At 38.1% G+C, this 27,778-nt stretch overlaps 1 protein-coding gene across 1 annotated transcript; it reads right to left on the reverse strand.

The window, feature by feature from the left end:
• On the reverse strand, positions 1 to 27,492 carry AVL9 (AVL9 cell migration associated). The gene is made up of 16 exons (XM_008633962.2): positions 27,334 to 27,492; positions 25,732 to 25,852; positions 23,757 to 23,842; positions 21,511 to 21,582; positions 20,603 to 20,692; positions 20,166 to 20,232; positions 19,470 to 19,510; positions 18,288 to 18,326; positions 14,774 to 14,835; positions 13,639 to 14,194; positions 10,724 to 10,858; positions 9,719 to 9,938; positions 8,219 to 8,336; positions 7,409 to 7,462; positions 5,448 to 5,536; positions 1 to 4,595 (listed from the first exon to the last, which is right to left on the reverse strand). The coding sequence occupies exons 1-16, from the start codon at positions 27,490 to 27,492 to the stop codon at positions 4,501 to 4,503; spliced, it is 2,004 nt and encodes a 667-aa protein (XP_008632184.1). The 3' UTR covers positions 1 to 4,500.
• Positions 27,493 to 27,778: the final 286 nt, after the last annotated feature.

Here is a 27,778-nt window from a genome sequence, read left to right on the forward strand (position 1 = left end):
GCAATTTGTCATACATCTTTAATCATAACACAATAATGTAGTGTTTCTCCCTTTAATGAATACTCTCCATGTTGCCCTTTTTAATGAAAACCAAACACCTACAAGAAAGTGGAATTGCAGTGCATAAAAAAACACAAAGTAAATTTATCTTTCAGTGTCTTTGCACAACTACTTGCACACAGTTGGAAAAACCTTAACAAATTTTAGGGAATTGCAACCATTCTCTAGACATAACCTTTGTCTAATTTACATCTAAATCTTACCCAAGGCAGTTGGTTTCCTCCTTCTGGAAGCACCCATTTATCAAATTGTTCTCAGACAGGTACAGTGACAGCTGCAGTAGAAGTTCTGAAGTTTTAAAACAGCTCACTATGGCAGAGAACTGGATGTGCAGCAATTAATTTACACAGCATCTTGATTTTGACCAGATGTCACAATCCACAGAAACTACAAGTTACTTTGAAGCTAAATCTACACCAAAATTTTAGTTATACTTGAAATTCTTATCGATGTAAGAGAGGTCTGTGACCTCCTGAGGACTTCAATCAATTCACAACAAGCAGCACCCCACAGAGAATAAAAAGTCTCACTAGAGGATCCTCTTGTCATAAATTTGCAAAAAGCAGCATCCATAATCAGTTTAAATGGAAGACAAATTTCAAAAAGACTGCCAGTGAATTACAAGCAGCTACCAATATCAAAACCAGATGCCTGCAAATGTCTTCTGGTGGAATTAATTTATTAAAATAATACAGCTTTTTGAGCAGACAGAACTTTTAACAGGCTGGATGTATTTTATTTTTCAAGCAGCACAAGAAAAATCAAATACATTACTTTTATGTTCAATTATCAAGCAATAATTTCTATGTTTAAAAACTGCATTCACACCTTCACTTCTACAATTAAATACTGCCACATTAGTTTCTTTGCTTAGTAATAATTTGTATGGAAATCAGAAGCTCATTTATGCAAAATATTATATTTAATTACAAAGGTGCTTAAAACAGAAGTACAAAGTCAAACAAGTGCAATGTACCAGAACACTGACCTAAAAATTCTAATTAAATTGTGACATTTGAGGAAACTGATGTGAGGAATTAAGGTTATGACATGAAAATGACTGATGAAAGATGCTGAACACGTCAGTCAAATGAAATATAAGGTCAGCAATACTTAAGTCTTGTGGGGTTTTGGGGACTTACATCTCATATCTCTGCTCAACAGGCAGTTCCTCAAGCTGGCTCATATGAAAAGCTGAGGTTGATGCCTATGATGACAGAAAGTTGAGAGGTGTGCTATTGTGTTACCTGTAAGTCAGTGTGTGCTGCATGTTGACAGCCAGAAATACCTTTGCAACATCAAATCACGACAGAGCTGTAACAATACCTTCACAGCTGACTGATTAGAGGGACTGTCACCAATTCACTTAGGACCCATTGTTTCTTATGGTGCAGAAACGGATGTCAGGGCTTTTGAAATGGAAGTCAACTGCTTAAATCTTTCTGAATAATTAATAATGCCTGCACTGGAAATTTTAAAACAGAGGAGAGGAAAATAACTTGCATTTGCATTGGATTTAACTAAAGAGGTTACAAGCATTAAATTAAGAAGAGAACTACATGAGCTTAGATGAACCTCAGTGGCTGCATGCCTTCCTACAACCCAAAAGTAAGCTTAAGCAAATGTTGGAGAGCAAACGTAGATGTTAATGAAGACAACTAATTATGAAGATCCCTTCATCTCCACCCACTCTCCATGAGTCTTAATCACTGTTTAAATCTGAGTTTAAATCTGAGTCCAACTTGCTAGCAGGGTACCAGCTCTTAAAAAGACTGAAGAGTAATGTAAGTTTTTTATTCTGTCATTTGTAAAGAAAGGAAAATACTCTTAATCAGGTTGTATGTTTGGTTCCACAACAAAGACAGCTGGGACAGTGAGAAAAAGGCTGCAGAGAAAGATCTGTCTGGTCTTTTCTTGGCCATAAGAGAAAAATTGTGGAGTATCACAACAGAGTCACTGTACAAAGCAACAAGCAGCTGATGAGGGCACCTTGTTCTGTCTTTCCTCAGATTAATCCACCAGAAAACAAACAAACAAACAAAGGTCAGCTTTCTAAAACCCCTAGGCCAGTGAGGGGATCTGTGGTAATAAGGGGAATGCCAAGAGCTAACAAATTTGCCATATAAATTTGGAGCATCTGAGAATTCAACAGAGAAACCTCAGGTTAGGAGGTGACAAAGACAAAGGATATTGAAAAGGGATCCTTGAAGGTCCTGCTTCTACAGCTTGTACACATAAATACCAACCACTTGCCTGGCTTCTAGAACTCACCATTGTGAGCTCCTAAGCCTAAATCTACCTAGGTATGCCTTAAGTTGCTGAAGTTAGTTTTATAGGTACTTAAATCCCTTATGGACCTTTCTTCAGTCTTCATTACAACATGGACCCTGACCACTTAAATCCCAAACAGCAGATAATACGTTAGTCATTTCACAAAAGCAAGTGATTATTTTGGGTTATTTTCTTATCTGCATGCTGAATCAAACAGCTCTAGACACACCATGAATAAACAGCTCTAGTCTTACTTCACTGCATATAAAGTAATACCTAGTCTTTGAAAAGATATAAGTGTCTATTACAGAGTTGTGGAATAAAACAGAAAAGAGCATCAGAAGTTTTAGGAGATATACAAAGACACAGAGACCAGGAGCAATAGCTGCAGTTTGATAGATACATCTTACTTGTGTGTCAGAAGCAATAAATTAGTAGAGCTTTAGGGGCCTTTCTGCCCTTCTCAAATCAAACTATTCAAACTAGCTGTTTACTTTCAGGTTTTCCACAGTCATTCTATCTAGTCTGTCCTGGAAAAAAAATTAAAAGAAGGCTTTAAACCAGATCCCATGTTTTCAAATCACTGAAGCAAAAAAACTGACAACCGAGTTGCTGGACAGTGACAATGTGATACAAGTGTGTCTTTTCTATTAGCTTTATAAATGCACAGAAGGAATTAAAACACAATTTCTTAACAACATTCAAGCCTTCTTGTTTATCTCTTGTACAGCTGCTCCATTTTATTTGAGGAACAGGAAAAATAACCATGACTACAAATCTTGGCCCCAGAAAAGAACACGGCAAAATGCTGACAGATACTGATGAGGCAATAAACTAAGAGCCTTTTGATACACAAAAGTTGGAACACTTGATAATGTAATGTAGAAAATGTTAAGAGCAACATGTGGGGATGTCAGAAGGCATAGAGAGGCACACACATTGCAAGAAAACAGGAAATAATCTCCCTTGGAACCAAGAAATGTGGGAAGTGCAATACACTTGCATACAGAAGACACCACATGCATGGTACATTGGAAATACAGCATGATGCCACATCTTTTCAAATAAACTAGTATATTTCTTCACACAAGGATATGAACTGAGCTGTTCTAGTTTCTCTCAATTCTAGTGTTACTTTCCTTATGAAGAAAGCAATTATTCAAACAGCACATTCCCTGAGTCGACACAGAAAATCCACATAGCTGATTTTCATTTGGAAGAGTCCTCATAACTTTACTGGGGAAAAAAGCCCCAAAACACGCAGAGTTTGCTACTGTGCTAGTTTTGGGTGGGTTTAGTACTTCATATTCATATGTATGCAACTACATCAATGTTGTAATTACATCCTAATAGAGCAAGACCCCACAAAACTGTCTGTAATCCAATCCCAATTTGGGAGAAATGCTTTGTAATACTTTCCCTGAAGAGATCTCTCCAACTGGAATCCCATTCACATCCCAGGGGAAAAACTCAGCTAAAATATATGTAAAAATATGAAGGTCTACTGCATGACTTGAAAAAAACTACTGATTTTGCAACTGTCACACAGATTTGGAAACACTAGAGATCTAGAGACAGATTAATTCAAACAACTCTACATGGATACAGAGGATAGAGGAAAAAAAACCCCTTGTCAGCCAGAGTCTTACTCTACACCTTGTTGATTTTAATTTGCAGGTAAAAGCATGAAAGTTCCACCCTTTAAGGGTTGCAGAGATTCTCTCAAATCCAGCCTAAAAGAGGAATTATTATTTATATTCTGCTTATTTCTAACAATAATTCACAAACATTTGGCTATCTGGATTGAAAAATAGAACTACTTTACATAAATATCTTCAACATCCAAGAAAATGTACAAATCTAAAGTCAAACACATTTGGCTTGTAACAAGCCCTGTTTGCTAATGTCTTTATAAAGGCTCAGTTTTAAAGAGTAGTCATTTTAAATATAACCAATATACTGCAAATGCCATCCCATTGTATGGTGACACCATTCTTCTATACTTCTAGGGAAAGTGAATAATGACATTCCACATCTGCTTGCAAGCAACATATACCTTATTTTGGTCCTGGGTAGTTAATCTCCCCTCCTACATTTTGGAGTGGTATTTTTACAGCTCAGAGAAAGATTGCACCTGAAATAGCCAGCAGCATTCTGCCAAAGCAGCATTTAGTCCCCAAGGCTTTGGGTTGACTGTGTGAAAGTGGAGAACCAGGATGACATAGCTGATTTTGCACTTGTGAAGGCTCCTCCAACAGACTGACCTGCAATACAAAACAAAGATCGGTAGTGAAGTGTTATCTTTACTGAGTTGCTACAAGGAAATATATTTTTTTTAATTTAAAAATTACTCAATTAGTTGTCCAATTTGGGATTTAAAATCCAATTCCAGAGTCTGTGCCAGAAAATATTCAAAGAACTTGAACACAGTAGCTCAGCAGAAACGGCCTATGATGTCCTTTGGCTGGGAAGGCTTGGTAGACTTTGGGCTGAAAGGCACTCCTGGCCAGAGTGCACCACAGCAAAAAGAAAAGACAGACTCCAACGGAATAAAAGAGAAAGTTAAACAATTTTTGGCACAGCTACTGCCAAACAACTATCAGACCCTTAAACAAGTGAACTCCCATTATCTCACACTGCAAGATGGCACCGTGATGATGGCCCTGTTCAAACGCAACAAGTGACTTCCAGAAAATTACAGACTGCTTCAAAATCTGCAGAAACTGACACAAGGACTTTTTCTGATCTCAACCAGCTTTGTATAGTTTCAGTCAAAGTGATATCAAAGTTGAGAATAACTCAATGCAGATGGTGGTATGGTCAAAGTATTTACCAAATTACATGGGATCTCTTACCTGAACATCTCTCTTCCCATATTTATCTCCAGGCCACACTGGAAAAGGAACGTACACTAATTTCTTTGTCTAGCTGCTTCTCTTTCCACTATTACACAATATATGGGGCCTCGATCAGCAGCTTTAGCCTTCAAAATGTTGCTCTGATTTGTGCATGTTATAAAGTACACTTGGACAAAAACAAAATACAACTGAGAAATGGGATGCTTCTCTAAAAAGGATCTGGCTTAGATGTAAACTGATTTTAAATAGATTTCTTACCTACAGCTTTTCCCGTTTGTACCACATTCCGGCTGGTAGAAACCATCACATTTCCAATCTTCTTTCCACGTTCACTGTTTTGCACTGAGCTAAAAAAGAGAGATACTGAAGACTGTTAGGTGACTGACTTCTTATTACTCCCAGGTGTAAATACACTAGTTAAAGTATGTGTCATTACACACAGATTTACAGAGCATACATATATATAGTTCATGTATATGGTCAAGCCCAATTCCTGCACTCATCCACAGAGATCAGTTAGGCAAGCTTCTCAGAGGATGAAAAGATGCTGCCAGCAGGACAGGAAATCAAAACACCCAATGGTTCATTCTTATACAGCACACTTCAAACCTTTCGCAGACTCTATCGGGTTGGAAAAGACCTTTGAGATCGAGTCCGACCCATGGCTGAACATCACCCTGTCAATCAAACCATGGCACTAAGCACCGTGTCCAGTCATTCCTTAAACACCTCCCGGGATGGGGACTCTACCACCTCCCTGGGCAGCCCATTCCAATACTCAGTCAATCTCTCCTAAACGTTTACCAAAACGCATTTATGATCTGAATTACAAAGTCAGATTTGCAGTGGTTTTGGGAATTCTTAGCTCCAATACATAACCTTTAAACAGAACAGTAAGTGTAACTGATCAGTCCTTTTTTTTCTAAGTAGAGTTTTCTTTGTGTCTTGGTCTCTAAGATTAACTTTTTGATCAAGGACAGTTTACATTCATGCTTTTGTTAAAGAAATGCAAGAAAATGACAGACACTATCATCATTTGGAAAGAAAAGCACAAAAGCAATCAGTTCTACTGCAAAAGTACAATCACTTGAAAATAATCTCATTTAGTTTTAAATTGTAACTTTCAAGTCCACATTTCAGGCTTTGCAAACTCATTAATGTGAAACTCAACATCAGGCCACATTCTTTTCCCACTTCCAAAAATCTTCAATGTAGATGGAAAAAGCAGAAAGAACAGAATACACCAAAACCAAGTTTAGGCTCAGTTTGCAAAGGCAAGTAATTTTGATGAGGATCTGGTACCAAAGTCCCACCTGCAGAATAAAGTCACCGTTGCAAAAATACTTATTATTTGAAGCACACTAAGAACTACTGGTCCTTTTACGTTGATCTCACACTACCCAGAAGAATTAGTAACTCTCCTTTCACACAAGGGGACAAAAACAGAACAACATTACAGATACCTCCAGAGCTTTCAAATTAAGTCTTTGTAGAAAGATCATCCATTAATTAGAGAGAGAAGAGAGACTGTTGTTTTATGGTCAGCACAGCTAAGTGAGAAAAGAATCCTTTTTGCCTGGTGCTTAAACCCCAGGCTGAATTCTGGCTTCAGTTAGAGCTGAACAGCTACGGAAAAAACAAGCACCACTGAATTTTAGGCTGGAATTCTAAAGGCAGCAGTTGAGATCAACTCACAGTTCAGCTGAGTCTGGGTCAATAAGAAACTACGAAAAACTCATTGTAACTTGTAAATTGAAGGAACTGAACCACATCTCAGTATGCATACAGTGAACTTTGAGTTTTAGAACAATGCTGTACTAGCAGTGTTAAAAAACAGCTAATTAGAAAGAAAAAAAAGTTGCTGTCTCCTAATAGTGAGATCTAACGTCAAATCACTGACAGAAGTTGTAACAGCTTTAGCTGACAAATTAAAAATACACGTACAAAAGCCTCATAATTGCAATGCAAAAAAATCAATCTATTATGTAAAGTCCAACACAAAATAGCGCATTAGCCTTTTTTTTTTTAATTATTATTTATTTCAGGCCAATGTTTCATCTTTAGATGTGGTGATGTTTTGAGAGAACATTGAGTATAGTTTCATGAAGATGGCCAATTAGAATACTATTTTGTCTAGTTCATGATAGCAACAGTCATACAGTTATTGATATTTGACCACACTTTTAAAAAAAATACAAATCAAGGTACTATGTACTTACTGTGACAATCTTAACTTAACATCTGATACAGAGTACTGTCCCTGGAATGGATGGCTAGAAGAGGAGGAAAAACCCAAGAAAACATTAATTTCTTTTTCAAGATGAATCTGTATCTGTAATTATTAGCTGTACTCCCCTCTGTGCTTTAACAAAAAAAAAAAAATTTTTTTAAATATTTTGGAGATGTACTACTCTGTCACTTCACAGAAGTCTGGGTTGCAGTGACTATTCAGCAATAGATTTCTCATGAACTACCTGTAAGATGTCTTCTATTTACGGACGAGATATTAACAACCTTTTCACACTAAGTCAAAAGCACCTCCTTCCAGCAACACAGAGCAAATAAAAAACATCTCCTAAGTAGACCAAAAGAGCTTTGTAGGTCTAAGGAAAAACCTTTTTCAGACTACAGCAACTGACAAAGTTAAAGCAAACAAAACTCCCTGCAGTACAGTAATACTAAACAAAACTAAACAAATGCTAAAGTAACACTAAACAAAACACATGCACAGCCAACACTGGTACCAAGCCTGGCACTGTTGAATATTTCAGGGAAACTACACATAAAACAGCCAGCTCTCCTCTATCCCCACCAGTGACAACCTTGGACACAGCTACTCCCTGTACATGTGGGATTAAGTAATAAAAAGGAGAACCATCTGAGGACGCTTCCCAAGGAATGACAAACTTTCTGTAGCTGGGGGCAGCGGACAATCAACTTGAACAAGTTTCACCTCTCCTGACTCTGGATATGTTTTTCCTCATAAAACACTGCCCAGAATTAGAGTAAATACAAAAAAGTTTCCTTACCTAGAATTTACCTCTGCAAGAGCTGGATGCTTGTTGCTATTCCATACTCTGTAGTTGTGGGTATTTTTCCAGGCTGTTACAAACGCTGTCCCAAAGTCTGACAAAATCTTTTCATTGTCTGATAAATTAAAGACAAGAATTTGCAGAAATTCATTAGAGATGTAATAATTACAAGATCAATTACTTTTTTTCTTGCAAAGAAAAATTTCATTTTTCCAGGCTCTTATCAAGTCAGTAACAATTAGAACTCCAGTACTAAAACCTGGGTACTCTAAAAATGGCTTATTTTTATTTTAAAGTGTCAAAAATATACAATACCAGGACAAGAGGGGAAAAAAAAAAGCTAAAAACTATTTTTCTTATTTTTAGTTCATTTATAAAGCTCTAAGAGCTTAACTGGGAAAAAAATAATCCGAGCATATGTCTCTTGACTTTTTCTCTGGGCAATGACAGGAAAGGAAAGAGAATGGCCACATAGCAACCAAGAACAAAACACCATTTGCATTGGTTTTGGTCAGATACACTGGGCCTTGCTGCACTGTTATTACTCACTCAAACTTAGTAACTCCCAAATCCACTCCAAAACTGCACTAGGAAATACTGTGGAATAAACTTATCATAACAACGACCCCTTTAAAACACTGAAGAGTATAGGAAATAACAGCCAGCCAGTGAAGTAGTATGAGTTCCCAGATATTTCATATCACTCTGGTAATCCTCTTAAAATATTAATTTTGTCAGACCAAGAACTTGGCATTTTTCAGACTTTAAAATCAGGTTCTCAATTCCATGTTTTCTCACAAATACCACAAAACAAAATCTGAATTGAATCAGTGTGAATAGAGAAAAATCATTATGAGAATGAAGTTAACAGGGTGAGTGCAGGGCAAACTAAACATTTTCCACAAATAAAAGCCACTGATTCTTTTATTTATATTCACACAGAAGGTTGGAACATAGAGAATTCCTTCTGAGGTAAAGCAAAAAATGTTGAGCTCCAGGAAACAAAAGCTTATAAAGCCTGTAGGTGACACTTTTCACTTATGTGAATCCCCACTTACAACCATGGCAAGAAGGGAAAAGAGCTGCAACAGTCCAGCAAAACTTCCTGAAAACAGATGCTTAACTTCATGTCTCCTTGAATCCATATAGTTTCCCAAAATTAACTTCAGGTTGCAATACAGTCTAGAAGACACTCAGATTCGTAACAGTCTCATCATACACAGGTTTCAGGCACTTCTACTTTTAGTAGAAAACAATTAAATCAAGAAGAAAACAATTAAATCAAGAAGACAGTGTAATAAGTGTCTGTAAGGCTATGAACTAAGGATTAATGACAAGCTTGTCGAGAAACAGCAAAGACAGACAAAGACAACTGAAAAAGCAGCCTAAAATGAAACTTTAGGCAGAGGAAGATCCACTGACAGACCACACAGCAACAGAGCAAATGCTTGACATGTCCACCCTCATCTCCATCCCTAGACAAGGTATCTGTTCTACCTGGTTGCAGCACAGCAGCAAGCAGTGCATGAAGATAAGCACTGAACTGAGCCCTGATCCACTCATCTCCTCCTTCCCATCCAGTGCCATCAAGGAACACATCATCTCTGTTCTCAGTTACATGCTTCACCAAGTAATCTGAAAATCTTAGGTCAGCAGTTGTTGGGTTCAGGATCTTACGGAGTTCTGGATCGTGGATTTGTACATGAGCATCTTCTATCTGTTTGAAATAATTCCAAGGGTAAACATTTATCTAAACAAAACTGCTTATACAAATTTACACCACTACATATTGCTAATTAAATCTAAACCCTCACTCCCCCAAAATACCAACAAGAAACAAATAGCCAAAGAAAACAATGAACTAGCTGTTCTCAGAAAGTCAGATATATCTGATATATCCAGAATTCGATCATTTCCCTGGCACACAGTAAAAGCTGCTTATTTGACAGGATCTGGCAGAAAGTTTGGCAGGGGAAGTACGGTGCTTTTTGATTATCACCTCTATTTATTAAGTTGATTACCTACATGGAACCATCTTAGGTTACCAGATGCTGATTACATAGTTCAAACTTCTTGCTAGAAGTGACACTGTGGGTATTTTAGATACCGTGGTTTTACCCTCTTGATTATACCAGAAGGAAGTCAAATTAGTACCTGCATCTGAGTCTCATCTGTAAGCACTTATTTTTGAAGACCTCACTACAAAGCCATGAAAAAGCCCATGACATGAAAAATAAAATTACACCACCAACACAAATTTAATAAGTGCCCTGCAAATTCAAATATTGGACACGTATAAAACCACGGACAATAGTTTTGCACAGCTTATCTAACCCTGTCCTCTCAAGTCATAGAAATTTAATAAACTTCTGCAGCTGAGAATTTATTTCATATGGAAAGAATTCAAAACTCGGGCATGTATGTGAAACTGTAAAGCTACGTTTAAAATGGAACCTCAGCTTCCTTCCACTCTCCCCCCAGCTCAGATGCAAAGATCCATACTTCCACAATTGCATCACTCAGGTGTTTCTGCTGACGGAACAGGATATTGGTAGCTCCTGCAACAAAGCCACGGACGCTCACATCCGACAGGAGATGATGCTGCTGCAGCGCCATGTACGGCAAACAAAGGTACCCCTGGAGCAAGAGACATTTAGAGAGATAACATTCAAAAAAAGTGTCTGTATTCAGAGGTTTTCCAAATAAAAGCCAGCACATTTCACCCAGAATGAACCTTGGTTATTACAGTTTCAGCCACAATTATCTGTTGTTTTGCTACATGACACTTGTGAAGCGAAGCCACCAGATTGCACATTAATTAAATTTTTCAAGAGATTGTGTTGCCTTTCAGTCTCAGGACTGAAACTGAAATCCAAAGCAAAAGATGAGAATTAAATGTCCTTGTAAGGCAACAGAATAAGCAGTGTAAGAGCAATAATAAGCAACAAGACTGAGGCCTCAGGTCAGTTCAGAGACAAGAAGTCAGTGGAGGTAAGGATTCACCTCTCCAGTTGTGCACATGATGTCTTCAGTTGTGAGGCACATAATGCAGGAAAGCTACAGACAGCTATCCACATTTTGTGGGTGGAGATTTCCAGACACCGGAGATAGCAATCAATTTTTGATAAGCGTACACAAGCCTGCTTTAAGGAGCAGGACAGAAAGCAACACACTGTGCTTTTTAGCCATTTCAGGGTTGTAAGTTCATCTAGTAACCTACACTCCAATTTAAAAAAAAGTCAAAACATTTCGAAAAAGGTTTTGAGTTAGTCATTGAGGGACTATTGAGAGGCAGATGCAGGTAAATTTCTTTTTAAATGTAGGATCAACATGCCCCTGACATCTAATTCCAGCTGTTCAGCTGCATAAAGCTCAAAGTAATTTATTCACTAGGACTAATGGCACACTGGACAGAAACAAAGAGCACACACTTTATCACCCAGTACGTGGTAATTGGAAACATATGGAAGAAAGGAGCACAACTACTCCCTTCTGTTACATTAGACACAAGGACGGCCTTAGAGATGACAAGCACTTATCAGCTGAAAACAAACAGCCTGTGTCAAAGGAACAACAGTGCTTTGAAAGGAATCACAAACCTAAAATGGAAAGTTTTCAAAAAATACAGCTTAAGAAGCAGCAAAAGGAAGGTTTAATTACTGTATCTAAAGAAGCAAAGTCTGGGAAATCTTTAACTAAGTATCAAATGTCAGTTTCCAAGTGCACATTTGTAAGTACAAGAATTTTTATTTCCATGAACATGCTCTGTTCTTTTTTAAAAGAGTGCAAATGAAATGACTGTTAGATCCTACAGGACTGGTACTAAAGAAACACGTACCACAAGCTATTTTCCCTTATACTCAGGTGTACCTGGATAATGTATTATGCCACCGGGCAAAACCTCCAAATTCAAATTTGTCAGATTTATTAGTCTTTCTATGGCATGGCATGGAACAATCCTGAGTTAAGAGCTGTAAAAGAGATATCAACTTTCCAGTAAGTGGTTAAAACTAACTTTGAATCAGATTTTTCTGCTAACTCAGACATGTAAAGCCTGTTCTACTTTAATTACATTGGATGAACTCAAGTGAAAAGTGCCTTTGTAGAACAGAAGGCAAACATGTAGAAACTGTCAGCTTCCTTAAAATTCTTTTCCATTTGATGAGCTTAGCAACAAACAAAAGTTTGCACTTGGAGGTTCCCTTATCAATTATTTTATTCTTGCTTTCCATCTAGTATTTTCAAAGAACAAGACTAAATACATTTTACAGGCTATAGTTAACATCAGACAGATCATAAGGACCAACACCAGATGCAGATCTTTGTTGAAACAGCATTTCTAATGATGACATGAGGCAATACAGGGCAATGACATTTGAGCTGCTCACTTGGGCCCACACAGTGTACTATTTCCAATGAAAGCTACAGTGAGAAGCTTAAACACAATCATAAAATACAATATTCTGCAAGGAAATGCAAATAAACCCCTGCAAAGGAAGAAAAACCACTTTGAACATCACCAGCTTGAGGAAATAAATCTGAATCTTCTCTCTTCCTACTACGGGCAAATGTTCACTTAAAAGTTTATTACATTAAAAACAAAACAGTGAAAGGTAGTATATAATTTCTGTTATTGATAGCAGTATCTTTAAAAGGGATGCATTTGGTTTTTATGGGAAACTAGCCCTACTAACCAGCCCTATTTACCAGACCTATTGCTTGTTATCTGACTATGCCTATCAGAGTCATTAGAGATTCTGGAGTACCTGGAGCTCAGTTAGGTATCAGTGCAAGCTCAAAATTCAGCAGCTCAGCACCATGCACAGAGAAAGAGATACAGATAAACAGAAAGAGTTATCATGGACAGAAGGGTGAAATTTTATCTTTTTTTTTTGTGTGTGTGTATATATGTATATATGCATTTATATACACATTTTGTGCATATACAGACATACACATTTAAAAATACATATACAGATATAAATTAAAAGAGGAAAACATAGGTTTACATGTCAACAAAGGTAGAGCTTTCAGAATCTTTGTTCAGATTAATGTATCTAAAGGCTTCTGAAGTACTCTGATCTTGCCCTATATAGGTTAGATCATCGATTCTTTAGAGTAAAAGGAAACTGTAGTTTCTGCTACATACAATTTACTAACCACAGTGGGGCTGCAGGTTATCACCATGCAAAATTGCAAAAAAAAAATGCAAATCGTATTAAAGTATAGGTATGAAAGTGGAATGCAAATATGCATGGGCACAACCCTCTCAGGCCTTTCCACCTGCCTGAGACCATACTCACATGTTTTGTAGTACCCTACTGTCCACCTGGAGTTCAGTAACCAAAATTATTAGCCACTTCTGAGAAAAAAAGAAGTCTTTAAGAGTTACCAGGTACCACAAAGAACATGCTTACCTTTGTAAAAATAGCCAGTGGCATCCCATACTGATCCTCTTCCAACCCAGACACCAGTCCCTGAACAAGCACCGTGTGCCCTGTGTTTGCCTGGGGCTGCACAGTGATGGGAAGGCCTTCAGAGCTCACACCCTTGCTCCGAAGGTTTTCTGCCGGTTCTGATGCTGGATTCTCACGTTCTCCTTCTTTCAAATTAGACTCCTCCAAAACACTGGGATCCAGGGTCTCCCAGTCACTTTCTGAGGATGCTGGAGAAGCACGGGAAGGAACTTTCAAGCGCTGCACAGTACCGTTGGAGGACTGAGCTCCATTGCAAGTCTTCTCGGGCTGGGAGAAAGGCACATTTGCTTTTGGACCTTCCAGTGAATTATTTCCTGCCATCTTCCTGTCTCCCTTTCCCATTCCTAAGTTTGCATTTGAAGCATCAGCAGCAGACACAGAAGCATAGTCATCTAACCGTGGTGTATTTTCCTGCAAGCCAGCATCCTCTGATATGCTCTTCCTTGGTCTGTACTGTGAGCAGTCACTAAGACCATGTTCAATCATACCTGGAAAGTGACAGCACACACAAATATCAGCATCTCAACAGAAATTTAAGTGACTTCTGTAGGGGGGGAAAAAAAAGTGCTCTTGTGTACATAGAGGAAATCATGTATTTTAAACACCACTTAGGGGATAGAGGGGTGTGTTAAAAAAACCAAACCCCAACCCCACAGTTTCTCCCCTAAAGAATCTGCCCTAACATCTTTGCCTTAAGAAGACTGGCTAGAAGCTAAGGATTAGCAAGGTTAGGGGTTATGTTTGTTTGAGTGTTTGTTTTTTAAGAGCACATGTGGAAGTAAAAGTTTGTATTTTGTGGTTTTAAGGAACTCAACACAAATGTGTGACTTATTCAGGGGCCCCATCTATGTTACCCACAAGAAATACAGAAAATCCAGTGGCTCCAATTAAGCCCAAGAAATAATCCATGAAGTGCAAGTAGTAAGTGTTCAGAGGTGTGTACATAGTACATGGACATGCATACAAGTCACCCATTCTTCAGGCAACATATCAACCTAACTTTATCATCACATGAGTTGATTTCCAAGTGACAGCACAACCAGCCTCAGTTATCACCAGAAAGCACATAAAAAGAAGTGACAGGACAGTCATCAGAGCTCCCACCAATCTATTTACAGGAGAAATATAAAACAGCACCTGGTGACAGGAGGGAGGGCAATGGGAGGAAGAGAGAATGCAAGAGAGGAAAGGGGAATTAGGGAGGGGAGAATGAGAAAAATAACATTACACTTATGCATGACAAATGACACATGCAAACTATTCAAGGCACTGCTTTTCATGTTATATTAGAAAGTCTGCTTACTAACAAAACTTCCTACAGCAGTTCAAAGTAAGTATTTAAATGTCTATAGAATCCTTGTATAATATTTGTAATATATGTTATTTATATATATATATATACACATACACATGTGTTTGTAACACACTCGTCAGTTATTCAGATTTTTCTATCGGTTTTTAAGATTTTTTTCCAGATCGATCCAGTTACTGAAGGACTGACAGAAAAAAGTTGTTCCTGGCATGCTGCATAAATTCTTGCTCATTTGTAACACATTAAATTCTCTGTTATAAATCAAAGAGGCCAAGTAATCTCCATTCCAGAACACTGACACAAACCTATGCAAAAACATTTCTTTTAAGGAGTTATATTAAGGATATGTAGATAAATGAAAAACAGGATAAATGTTGCATGCATTTATTATAATAATATTCTTATGTAACAAAAAAGATCTTTGGAAACAGAAGACATGACTGATACTAACTTTGGTAAAGCACTTAAGGCATAACATGGGAAAACAGAATCTCCTTAATTAAATCAGAGAGACTGGAATCAGTAAATTAGTTAGGAATTCAAAAGGGGGTGTCAAAGGCTAGCAATGAAAGAAGAAACAGAAGCCAGACTGAATATTACTACAGGAATTTCTTCAAAATAGGCCTTCAGGGAAAAAGGGGGAAAAAGGAAAAAAAAAAAAACCAAACAAAACCAGAACAACCCAAACCCAAAAAATTCCCACAAAAGTAAACTTGTTTAAAAATGCCATTTTTACATCCTTAATCAGCACAATACCAGTAATACAGAATCATCTGACTTTATGACTTTGCAGTCCAGTTTAATAGGTGTATGATGAAATTAAAAGTCCAAGTTTGTGGACTTAGTCTTAATAAGAGACTTCTGCTGTAAGAAAGAAAGACACTTTAGAAGAGACTGATGAATAATAACTCATGTCCCACTAGTATTTGCCAGTCTACAAGCTAGTGAATTGATAGAACCAAGAGAAAGACCTACACAGCCTTAACACAGGCCAAATGATGTTTAATGGTACCTCAGCTAAAAACAGACTATGTATATTATCCTGAACATATCAAAAAGAAAACTTGTACAAGATAGATAAATTCAAATTGCAACAACCACTGAAAAAGCATGATGAGAAGAACAAGCAGCTCATCTGTGGAAAGAGTTTTGGCTGACTCCAATGGGAATAAAAATTCTAACTTTAAGGATGCTGCTTTATAATGTATGCATGAAAAATGTATGATATAATAGCAATGAACTGCAACAGAAAGCCTATGATACTCCCACAGGTTTCAATTCTCAGACACCATGCATTCTCAGCCAAGCTTATTTTTAAGCCTACAGAAATAATTAAGTCTATAAAGAAGTACCTTGTTTTAAAGGAATCTATTCCAGTCTAGGTTTTTGTTTGGGTACGCCACTTACTTACGGCAAATACTTTTCTATATTTGTTTCATCAGGTCCCTCTGCCATCTTTCTGTCTATAAGGATGCACGGTTCCTTATCCCTCCCAATCCCACTACATGGCCCACAGCATTTACATCAGCAAACAGGGTGGTCCTGGCAGCAGAAAGTGAAATGATCACCATCTGGAAGTAGTCTTCCAGCCTAATAACAGCTGAGAGGTGAAAAAAATTCTTCTAGCCTGTGGAAAAACATCAACCAAATTGCTACAGATTAAAGGAAATTAGTCTGTGGCATTTTTCAGATCAAGGAAAATTGGCATTACTAGTGGCTTCTTGCATATTATATTTAAGGTCTTTGAACATACAGATTCCCACAGTTATTCTGAAACCATAACATCTGCCAGAAAACAGGCAGTGCCTGAAAACCAAAACTTTCTTTTGAAATTGCAAGTGTTGTCTTCCTGTCAGAGCTTAGGGAAAAACAGACACAAAGCAACCTGCAGGTTTGTTCCATAAGCATTCAGTTATTTTCAAAACAATTTTGTATGTTTGAGTGATGTGAACACACTCGGGAAATCTCTCTCCTCTCTTCCTGTGCACTTGTGTCTCGTGGTTTGAGCAGTTTCAGAAAAGAACTGTAGCTCAGTGAAGTACTTTCTTTGTGTATGTCCAAATGCTGAACTGATGTTGTGACTCCTACTGTGCCATAATTGTATTTTCTCAAGTATACCTTTTGCATACCCTTTAATATACTCATCTTCAGCATATACCTCTTTAATGCAGAAACTGCATTTATTCTTATCAACAAATATTGAGAAGTGTCAAGGTATATCTGACTAACAGAATTAAGTGACAACTGCTAAAGCTTCAGAGAAGCTGCTACATCTGTTTTGAAATGGAATAGCATATTTACTGACTCACAAAAGATATCTAGGTCTCAGATATAGACTTAAAAAAACACCTCCAAAACTCTTTTGATAACTTATAGATTAAATCCTACTGACTTTCCAGCTGCAGCTAACAGGAAATTCTAACATGCCTTCTCAGCACAGTGAAGAAGATGGGTTTTAACACAGCAGGTTCACTGAAGAAAAAGCAGCATTTGGGAAACTGAAACAAAACTTTAAACAACATTTTTAAACAAACCAAAACAAAATCCCTGCATAAATGTGTCTGGCAGCTGATACACAGTCATTTCACTCAAAGTTCTAGTTCTAGGGCATTAATATGAACACAGAAGCAAACAAATGTCTCAGTTTCACATCTGCTTTCACATTTTGCATATTACACTTAAATTACTAAAATAGCATTGCTTCTGAGGCAGTAAGATAGCCCAAACCAAGCACTGAGCCTAGAATTCAGCAGTTATTACCAATTTATAACCTGAGTTCAGCCTGACCTAACAGATCCAGCTCTCTTCATTGTCTCCTGCAGGTGTCCATACAATTCAGGTGTGAAGGACACTTCTAGCATTTGTTTCCTTTGATGTGTCCATTTAAAGACTCAACCAGAAGTTCTCCTTACTGAATCTCTGTAAAGCTGTATGTGCCCTTTTAGGTACCCACATTTCCTATCAGTTCCTCCACACAGGTACCTATCTGCATGATGTGTATCCTGTCCTGTATTTTACAGTAGGTTAAGTTTCTCTGGTTGCATTTCATCACATTTTACTTACTCTGGCTGGGATAGCAACTAAAAAAGCAAAATGTGGACAGAAGTGGAGACAAATTTATAGGTCAACACACAGTAGTTTCTTTTAGCCTAATAACCCAATTTACATATTGATGCAAAGTTGTTGATATGAATGCACATGCTTCTATTTTATGTATGAAAAAAATTTAACAGTTGTATCTCATTTAAACTACCTGCCTCAGCTTACAAAATGTTACCTTTTTCTCTAGAAGAATCAATTTAAAAAGGATCAAGACCTGAAAAAAACACAAAAAGAAAAATTATGGTGAGTGAACCGGTGCCATTTTTCAAAAACACTGCGCAAGTATAATTTCTTGTTCAAGGTTTTATGTTAATCACTGTGTAAGTATCAAATGGCCAAATGCATTTGACCAGTTAAAACCAGTGTTCCAACATCCTTTCTCCACCTCAGTACGCATTTAAAAAAAGCATGAGATGCAAAAAAACCCCAAAAAACAACCAAAACCTCCACAAACAAGAGCTGTGTAATTTGAATCATACGTAGCTTAGCAGAAAGAACATGTTGTGCAATTCCAGAATTTTAAAAAACAGTAAACTGCATAAACACAGAAGAGTTCCTCCACAGAATTACTGAAAAAATCCAGCAAAATTACAAGAGTAGTATTCACCTCACCTAATTTTAGGCACCTAGAGAAGAAGCATCTAGATCAGAAGTGGCTGTCCAGACCCTACACTCAAGGAAAAACACAGATGCTTCTGGGGCATGATTGGCAGACATCTGAAGTTAAACAAACATGAGTCCTACTCCAAAAATCTACTGAGCAGGTACAAATACACCATGAAATTCAGATTCTTAAAGGTGTTTCCTTGATGCATCTGAGTTAATAAAAGATTCTAAATGCTATTTGTACTTTAGCTGTAAGATACACACTCAATTTCAACAGAAATAAGGAAAAGAAGGAGAGGTCCAAGTCCCCTCAGGTTCTATGATGGCAGAAGCTACAAAACTTACAAAACACGAGGAAGTTGTGTCCAAGTTGTGTCTTTACAGACTTTAGCAATAGTCTTTTATCACATTCATCAAATGAGAAACAGGACATAGAAACAATAATCATAAATATCATAAATGAGATAGCATTTGCACTTTGGGACAGGAGTAAAAAATGTCACACAAACCTAGAAATCCTCAAGAATCCCTCAGACTAACAAAACTCATTAGCCTGGAATGCGCTTTCACTGAAGTTATGCAGGTGGAATTGGAGGGAAAAATCAGGAGGCTGTAAGCAGCAGTACTTAGGAAACAGTCTTCTTACTCGTAGCTCAGGTATGTCAAGATATGTTTATTTTTATGTTCCTCACAAAGCATTTTACTCCACAAAATAGTGCAGTCCTTTCTATAGCTAGTAGAGAATGCCTACCTTGTGTCTAAAATGGAGAACAAGATCCCGAGGAGACAGACCTGAGACACCAAAAAGAGAGCAATTATTACAGTTCAACAGTTCATAGGGATACTAACTCACTTCTTGTCACCATTTTTCAGCATGAGGGAGATATCCATTATGGATTCTGTGTGAACCTGGTTATTTCAATAGCAGAATTCATACAAAATCTTTTCTTTTTTTTCAGTAGAAGCAAGAATTCATCTACAATAGATATAATAACAACATGAATAGTTGTGCTCTGAGTTAACTCCCATTGGCTGCCACACAGCATTAGGGAAACACTGAAGTAAATACTACACTGTGCATCCAGAAAACACGGGGAAGAGTCAGAACTGGGTGGTGAGATAGCCTAAATAACAGGTAGATGCAAGCTTGAATAATTTGATGGTGTGGGGTGCTCAATCTAAAAATTAAGACGGTATTGTTTACCAAAAGCAGATAAAGAGCTGCTAGTCAGACTCGTAGGTCACGGAGAAGTATGGCTTTCAACCTGCAACTAACTCCTATTATGAAAGCAACACTACATTTTACATTCATTTAAATTCATTAATAAAGAAATGCAGACCTCTGGTGCTTAATCTATTAATGCACATAAGCAAATTAGCTCAGGAGAGGCATGTGTTGTTTAGTGTAACATCATCTCTGCTGCTTTGTAGAAAACAAGTCACTTACCAAGATAAACTTGTGACCCTTCTAACGAAGTACTGCCCAAAGAACTATTCATATGATCATAAAGTTCCTGTGAAAGTTAGAACAAAGGCAAAAAAAAAAAACCCAGGAGGTGTTAATGGCACATGGTAACACAAAACCCAGCATAAATAAAATTCTCTTATTCAAGGATTTCAACGGCTTATTCTAGAAAGAAAGCAGAATTTTACTAATGGAATCAACAGAGATACAGGCTGACAATCACACTCATATCTCGTTACAAATCAGAAAGTTGACTCTCTGTCAGGTTAGGGTAGTACATTTAGTTCATGTTAAAGTATTACAGGAGCTGAATAACTGAATGACTTATGCAAAATGAATATTTGAGCACTAAATTAAAACACTGACGTTTGTGGCCCTACACTGAAAGCTGTTCTGTGTGGATTTTACTGCAAAGTTACCTTTAGAATTGAAATTTGTGAGAAGTCCTTTTCTTCAAAATATGCATGTGTGATGAGTTGCAGCTTTGCCTGAAGTAACCCATACAAAGGCTTGGAAGAAAAACAAACACAAAAGCAAGTGAATAAAAATATTTAGTCACTCATTTTGAACTTTAATCTTCTTCCATGCTTATCCTGAAATACTGACACTTTATTATACATGTAGTTCATGGATAAGCAGTCCTCAGTGGCTAACTCCCAGCATCTTTCTCCTGTGCTCATTTTAAATGATGATAATTTCATTTTCTTTCCATTTGCATGTATCATACTCTCACTGGACATCTTTCTGGAAAAGTAGTTTCCTGCTTAAACACTGCTCATGAAGCTCCAGTAATACTTCTTTCTTCAGCTTTAAGCACAAAAAGAGTTTCTGTTCCCTGCCTGGTGACCAGCAGCTTTTGCTGAATAGGTAGAAATAAATGGTATCTCTTCAAAACAAGAATATACTGCATGCGTGGCTATCAGAAAACCTCCCTCACAGCTGAAGTAGTAGCAGCCACTCTCTCCAGCTACTATGCTAGATGATCTTTGAGGCCGCTTCCAACCCCACCCCCTCTATGATTATACTAGCCAAACTCCTCAATTCTACCACATGAAATTGAGTTAGTAGCATTCAAGAAGGATCAAAAGTGCAAACAGGTATCCTCATCCATGACAACAGGCAGACACTTTTCCAATTACAAGCAGATACCACAATTCAAGGCAGCTCACTCAAATGCCAAGCCTTCAAATTCAATTTTACTTCAGTATTTTGTTACTCTTCAATGGCTAAGAGAGATGTTTGAAGCCAAATGTTCCAAATAAGAATATGGAAGAACAATTGTTAAGGTTACCTGAAAGTGTTTTGGAAGTTAAACAAACATTCTTACCAGCTGACTGAGAACACAGACACTTTTCTGTACAGTTTCTCGGGTGATGTCTGCTTGCCGTACTTTTAATGCCTAAGAAATAGAAGTATTACAATATTTTTACCCAAACAAAATTTCAAAAAGAATACTTTCCCACATATACTATTGCCACATACTATCCCCTATTTAAACAAAATCCTAAAACTGGCTATCTTTAATGGTGGAATATCCAAACCATGCAACAGTATGCTCTTACGTTTTCAGAGGGGATAGGCTGCGAAGGAGAGGCATGGGTGTCATCCCCTGTGTTAAGGAATGGCTAGATTGTGAAGAGCTGCCTCTGAGGAACAGCCACAAACAGGTTGAGAGTTTGTGGGTAAAAATCAAGAACACCTGGCTGGTGTCTACTACAAGCTGCCTGATCAGGGGGAGCCTGATGACAAGGTCTTCCTGCTTCAGCTACAGGAAGCATAGTGCTCACAAGGTCTCATCCTAATAGAGGAATGCAACCACATGGATGTTGGCTAGGAAAGCAATGAGACTGTGGATGCCCCATCCCTGGCAGCTTTCAAGACTAAGCTGGATGGGGCTTTGAGAAACCTGGTGTAGTGGGTAGCATCCTGCCCATGGCAGGGAGTTGGAACTAGATGATCTTCAAGGTCCCTTCCAACACAAACCATTCTATGACGATTCTAAGATTCTACCCAGCAAAAAGAATCGTAACACTGACAGGTCAGAGCTGTATTCTCATCTCATTGTGTCCAGCAAAGATCCAAATACAGCTGTGATGATTGGCAAGAACTGTTTAAAAGACACTAGCGTGAAAAAAAGGCAACAGCCTGGAAAATGAAACGGCATTTTAACTCAGGGGAATGTACGGGAGAGAAACCACAACGCACCACTTGCTCTACTCTAACATCATCTGTGAAAATCGACCAGACTAAAAAGTCTCTGCCTAGAAATTGTTTCATACCCAAGCATCTTTTTCGAGCCACCTACAAAATAAAAGCTAATCCACAAAATAAGCTACATTCTCAGCCAGAACAAATGGTCCCAGCACTTACCAGCAAACCTAGAAATGGTGAGGGCAGAATACAGACAAATGATTGACTTAACTGTACAAAACAGAAAATGTATGGACTGCAGCCCACACATCAAAAAGGACAGATGGAGAGGGTGCTAGAGCTGTCATATGAAACACATTGGGTTTTATTCTATTTGTTCCAAAGAGTTCATTTTAAACATCTACTCATCTTAATTGGTTACTAAAAAGCATAAACTGGAATCAAGAGCACAATAAAGCCAAGTTATTGCATAGTTAAATACAGCAAGACTCTAAATCACAGAATACAGTGAAGGTTGGTGCAAAAATAACGAGTCAATGAAAACCAACATGGAATTTAGTTCAAAAGAAATGGAATTAAAAACTGCATGTGTAAATTTTCTCCTAGAGCAAAAACAGGAACTTGAAATATAATCAAGATGTAATTAACACAGAAACAGAGTACATAAACGAGTCATATACTCAGAGGGTGTAAATTAAAACTCAAACCCACATGACATTCCAGATTCTTGGCAATTCACTGAAAAAAGAAGTAATCTTAAAAGAAATTTGTAATAATTTCTCAATTCTAAGTGCACAGATCATACCACCATTACTATTTTTGGAAACATGGGATGATTTTAGTAGATCAAGTACTTAATTTCCTCAGTGTGATCAGGTGCATACTGTGTCTCTCCTCAGTTTTTCAGCTTTACTGCTAAAGTTTGGTATTGCTAAGCAGCTACCATGAATGGGAAGATTCCAGCCTACTCTGCAAGTGTACTTTTGGCACAGGAGGTAGGGGAAGAGAAACATCCCTACACTTGCATGGTTAGATCCCAGGAAGTACTCAAATTCCCTGTGGGGAGAAATGTCAACTTTTTCAATCAAAAAGCCTACTTCCTGGAAACTTAACTTTTCCACCTGACAGACTGTCAATTGAATTTTGCTCCTTGGTGCTGATGTCTGGAGTGGTCTCAAGAAACAAAACGTATTTTTCAATTGCCTTGAACATTTCAAAAGATCACAATACACCTGCTGATGTAAGAGAAAGAATAGTTCTCAGGTTCTGGGGCTACATACTCCAGAATTCATTTTCACAGACTTTTAACCTAAGACAATCATTTTGCCTGTTGGTATAATGCAAGCCACCGAATTTCAGGTTTGTTAATGCATCAAGACTATTATTTCATTAATATAATTAATTCACAACTCGAAAAGTTACCTTTGCTTCAATCTGCCGATAGCAAGAGACACCATACACTGTGGTTCGACCCCCACATCTCGGCGGCAAATGGAAAAACACGGTATCTAGAAAAAAAGAAGAGACTATTTCATAAGTCACTAACAAGAGTTCAGTATATTTATCCTCAGCATCACTTACTTATAAAAGGTTTACTGCTGGAAGTACTGGCACACACCTATTTTCTAAAATATAAAAAAAAAAAAGGACAGAAAAAAGAAAAAGTCATCTATAAAGTTATGTCTGGACCCAAATTAGTTTTCACACTGCAAGATAATTTGTGGAAGAATCTCCAGCTGTGCAGGTCAGCTTCACGTTTAGTCAGACCAAGCCAAAATACTTTTCAGAAGCAGCTATTGACAGCAGAGAAGCACCACTGAAACCTACAGGCATGCTGCTTTCCCAATTCAGCACAAAGGAGAAAAGGCAAGGCACTGTGAGTCAGTGTGTACAATTGGGAGCATGATGCCATTAAGAAGGCAGACACTATCAAGATAGGAAAAAAAACCCAAACACCAAGGAGGATACACACAGTTGAAGGCTTAGAGTAGCTGCTACCACTGCCAAGGTAGATATTACCACCACCACCAGCACTATACTAACAAGAAGAATTTGTGAAACGTAGTCTCAGAGAAAATACTCTCTCTGTGCAAGTGCAAAATGGAAATGAAAAGTATCTATAAAAGAGGAGAAGAGAAAGACTGTTATGGCTTGAGATATACACACACCTGCTACTACTTTAAAAAGTTGCTAAATCCCAAGTAAACAGTTGTCCTCTCCTTTTAAAACGTGTGAAATCTTTTTTGAAACCAACCATTAATTTTTTGTTTGCTTCATAGTAAGAAAGTGAAGAGGAGAGGCAATCCCATATGTATTATGGCCAACAGAGAGGGGGACTTTTTATAAAAAAGCTTACTCCCTTGATCAAGTTTATATTCTGGTGATGACCAAGCATTTTAGAGAGCCTGTAAGATGATTTCCTGTACCAAGTCATCCTCTTTGCACAAATGCAACTATCCACAGGAATCAGTTTAGAACTCAAAAACCAGGTATCTAACAAAGTTATAGTAAATGAAATACAATTATTATCAGAAAATCTATTTGCCTGGTTCAAGTTCATGTGTATTCTTGCCTACAAAACACAAGGATATGTATTTCTGCTTTGCTGCCAAAGCTTTTTTTTTCTTACCAAAAAAAACCATTTATATTCTTCTAGTACAACAATAAAAATGCTCAGAGTTGAATATTAACGGGAATGGTACTGAGACAAGAGAGAGAAGGGAAATGCAGCTGTATGTGATTTTCCTAGCTTTGAATGTAGCCTACTTCTTGTAATGTATTTAACCATGCAGAAATTCAGCAAAAATTGTGACCCAGAGCAGACACACACTTACTGCTGATAGGAAAGGGATTATTTTGATGAACTTTCTTTGTTTCCAAATGAGATCTTCGAAAACTAGACAATAAGGAAGCTAAGTATATCAAGTTAAAAAAAAAAAAGTGCAGGGAACTTGCTGGTGACTGTATGGCAAATGGATATTTCTATCTTTATTCTGCTGACAAATACACCTTTAAAGCTCATGCCATTATACTGACATGGCTTTCCATGACTTGTAGGTCTTTTAAGAATCTCTTAATTACTGGAGGAGAGCTTTTTCACCCTTCAAAGAACTTCTGAAAAGCCAGCAGCTTTGCTTTGTGCTAGAACTATGCAAAATTGATATGCAACCCTTAAGTTTTTATTGACATCGGAATTCTTGATACAGGAGGTACATCTTTATGATCTACTTTCACCTAAACTCTGAAGGAACATATCCTTGCCAATGTATTTTCCAACTTAAACAAAAAGTGCAAGAAGTCTAATAGTAAAAAGAATCATTGGTCAGCTGTTCAGATATCAGGTTTTTTCTTTGGATTGCAGTAGAAGTACACACAACTTTTCTCTCTCATTTCTTACCTTCCTGATAGTTGTGAGCGCCATCTGGTAAGGCAAGAAATGGCAAGTACTTCCATTCTTCTGGTAAACTGTGGCTGTCATGTCCTTCTCCAGGTTTTAGGGGAGGATAGGAAAATTCAACCTAAACAAACAAATGAAAACGAAGGGGAGACAAAGAGAGAATACATTACAGTTACCAAACAAGCAAGCCTCTGTAATTCAGCCTAGCACTTTTTCCTACCAATGCTGTGGAAAAAAAGTGTTTTTCTTCCAACTAGCATTCCTTGTCTCTTCCTTCAGTGCATCCACAGACTGACTCGTGTGGTTTAACTGACAGGCCCTGGGCAGATTTGGCTTCTACAGTCTAATTCCTTTTCCTCAAGAGAAATGAAAAAGATCCTCAAGCAGAAAACAGCACCCAAGAGCTGAATACCTTCACCCCTGTGTCCTCAGAGCCAACAGCACATTGCCACACCTGCAACGTCAGCAGGGGTCATTGTTGAGGCACACATATCCTGAAATTAGATTTGACTTCTGAGCCCTTCAAGCGCTCGTGAGTAGGTAATGCTAACACATGCAGGCCCCTCTTTTACCCTACAAGACGTTGAATCATCCCAGAAACTATACTAACAGCAAAACACTGCTTTATATATTTTTATGTCCCTGCTTGCAACATGTTCTACACAATGGCCCAAAGTATCTCCTTTTCCTTTCACTAAGAAATCCTGCTTTTCAATTTTGCCTGTCATTTATTTGCCATTTACCCCTTTTTCCTAGAAATAGGGACAACCTTTCCATTCCTTGCACTGCACTACACATCTACCACAGATCCCCACAATCAGATTTACATCTTTACAGTGCAATCTTCTTTACCTATGGAGATCCCTCTGGGTTTCCAGCCACTTTCACCAACTCTTTTCCAGATGGCATTTCTTAATTTACTGAACAAAATCTAAACACAAATTTTTCAGTAACAGAAACTGTTTACTGATGGTGCAACTTCTCTCCAAGGATATTTAGTTAGTGAGCATAACTAGTGAGCTGAAAAAACGTATGTACACATGGAAAATAAAAAGCATGATAAAGCAAGCATACAGATAATCTTAGCATTTGATGGATACTGAAATAAAATAGTAATAATAATACTAACAACAAAAGAAAAAACCTGTGAAAGATGAGAGTACGAAGGAAAAGTGAAATTCTTCACCTTAACACACGATGTCACTGTCTACAACTGCTGCCAGCTTGAGAAAAAGGCACAAAGGACAAGAAAACACCACGGGAAACCAGCCTCGCTACCTGCTGTATCAATTTCAAGTTTTCTTATTCCTTGTTATGGTGGGTTGACCCTGGCTGGACACCAGGAGCCAACCAAGGCTGCTCTATCACTTCCCTAGTCACCTGGGTAAAGGAGAGAAAATACAATGAAAGGCTCATGGGTCAAGATAAGGGCAGGGAGGGATCACTCACCAGTTACTGTCATGGGCAAAACAGACTTGACTTGGGGAAATTAACTTTATACCAATAAAAGAGAGTAAGATAATAAGAGGTAAACCCAAATCTTGAAAACACCTTCTCCCCACCCTGGGGTGGGTTAACTTCTTCCTGGACTTAACTTTATACCTGATTCTCTACTTCTTTCCCCAGAAATGCAGAGGGATGGGAACAGTTCATGATCAGTTCATCACATGTTGTCTCTCCCTCCTCAGAGGGAGGACTCCTTCCTCTGCTCCAGTGTGGGGACCTTCCCCCAGCAGACTGCTCCATGAACTTCTCCAACATGAGTCCTTCCCACAGGCTGCCGTTCTTCATGAACTGCTCCAGTGTGGGTCCCTTCCACAGAGTGCAGTCCTTCAGAAACAGATTCCAGCACAGGTTCCCTGTGGGGTCACAAGCCCTGCCAGGAGATGGCTCCAGCACAGGCTTCCCACAGGGCCACAGCTTCCCTCAGGCTTCCACCTGCTCTGGCATGGGGGTGTCTATAGGTGGATCTCTGTTCCACCACAGACTTCCATAGGCTGCAGGGGGACCGCCTTGCCTCACTGTGGTCTTCATGACAGGCTGCAGG

The sequence above is a fragment of the Corvus brachyrhynchos genome, unplaced genomic scaffold, assembly GCF_000691975.1.
Source record: "Corvus brachyrhynchos isolate BGI_N302 unplaced genomic scaffold, ASM69197v1 scaffold94, whole genome shotgun sequence".
In the NCBI taxonomy this organism is placed as follows: domain Eukaryota; kingdom Metazoa; phylum Chordata; class Aves; order Passeriformes; family Corvidae; genus Corvus; species Corvus brachyrhynchos.

Bases quoted from the DNA above. Each gene is read 5' to 3' on its own strand.
- AVL9 (XM_008633962.2), bottom strand. From the start codon at position 27,492: ATGTTGGAGAAGTTCATGGAGCAGTCTGCTGGGGGAAGGTCCCCACAC. The intron at 19,511-20,165 runs GTAAGTGACTTG...TTGGTGTCTCAG, and splicing joins AGGGTCACAAGTTTATCTTG to GTCTGTCTCCTCGGGATCTT. The intron at 7,463-8,218 runs GTAAGGAAACTT...CTCCTCTTCTAG, and splicing joins CTTGCAGAGGTAAATTCTAG to CCATCCATTCCAGGGACAGT.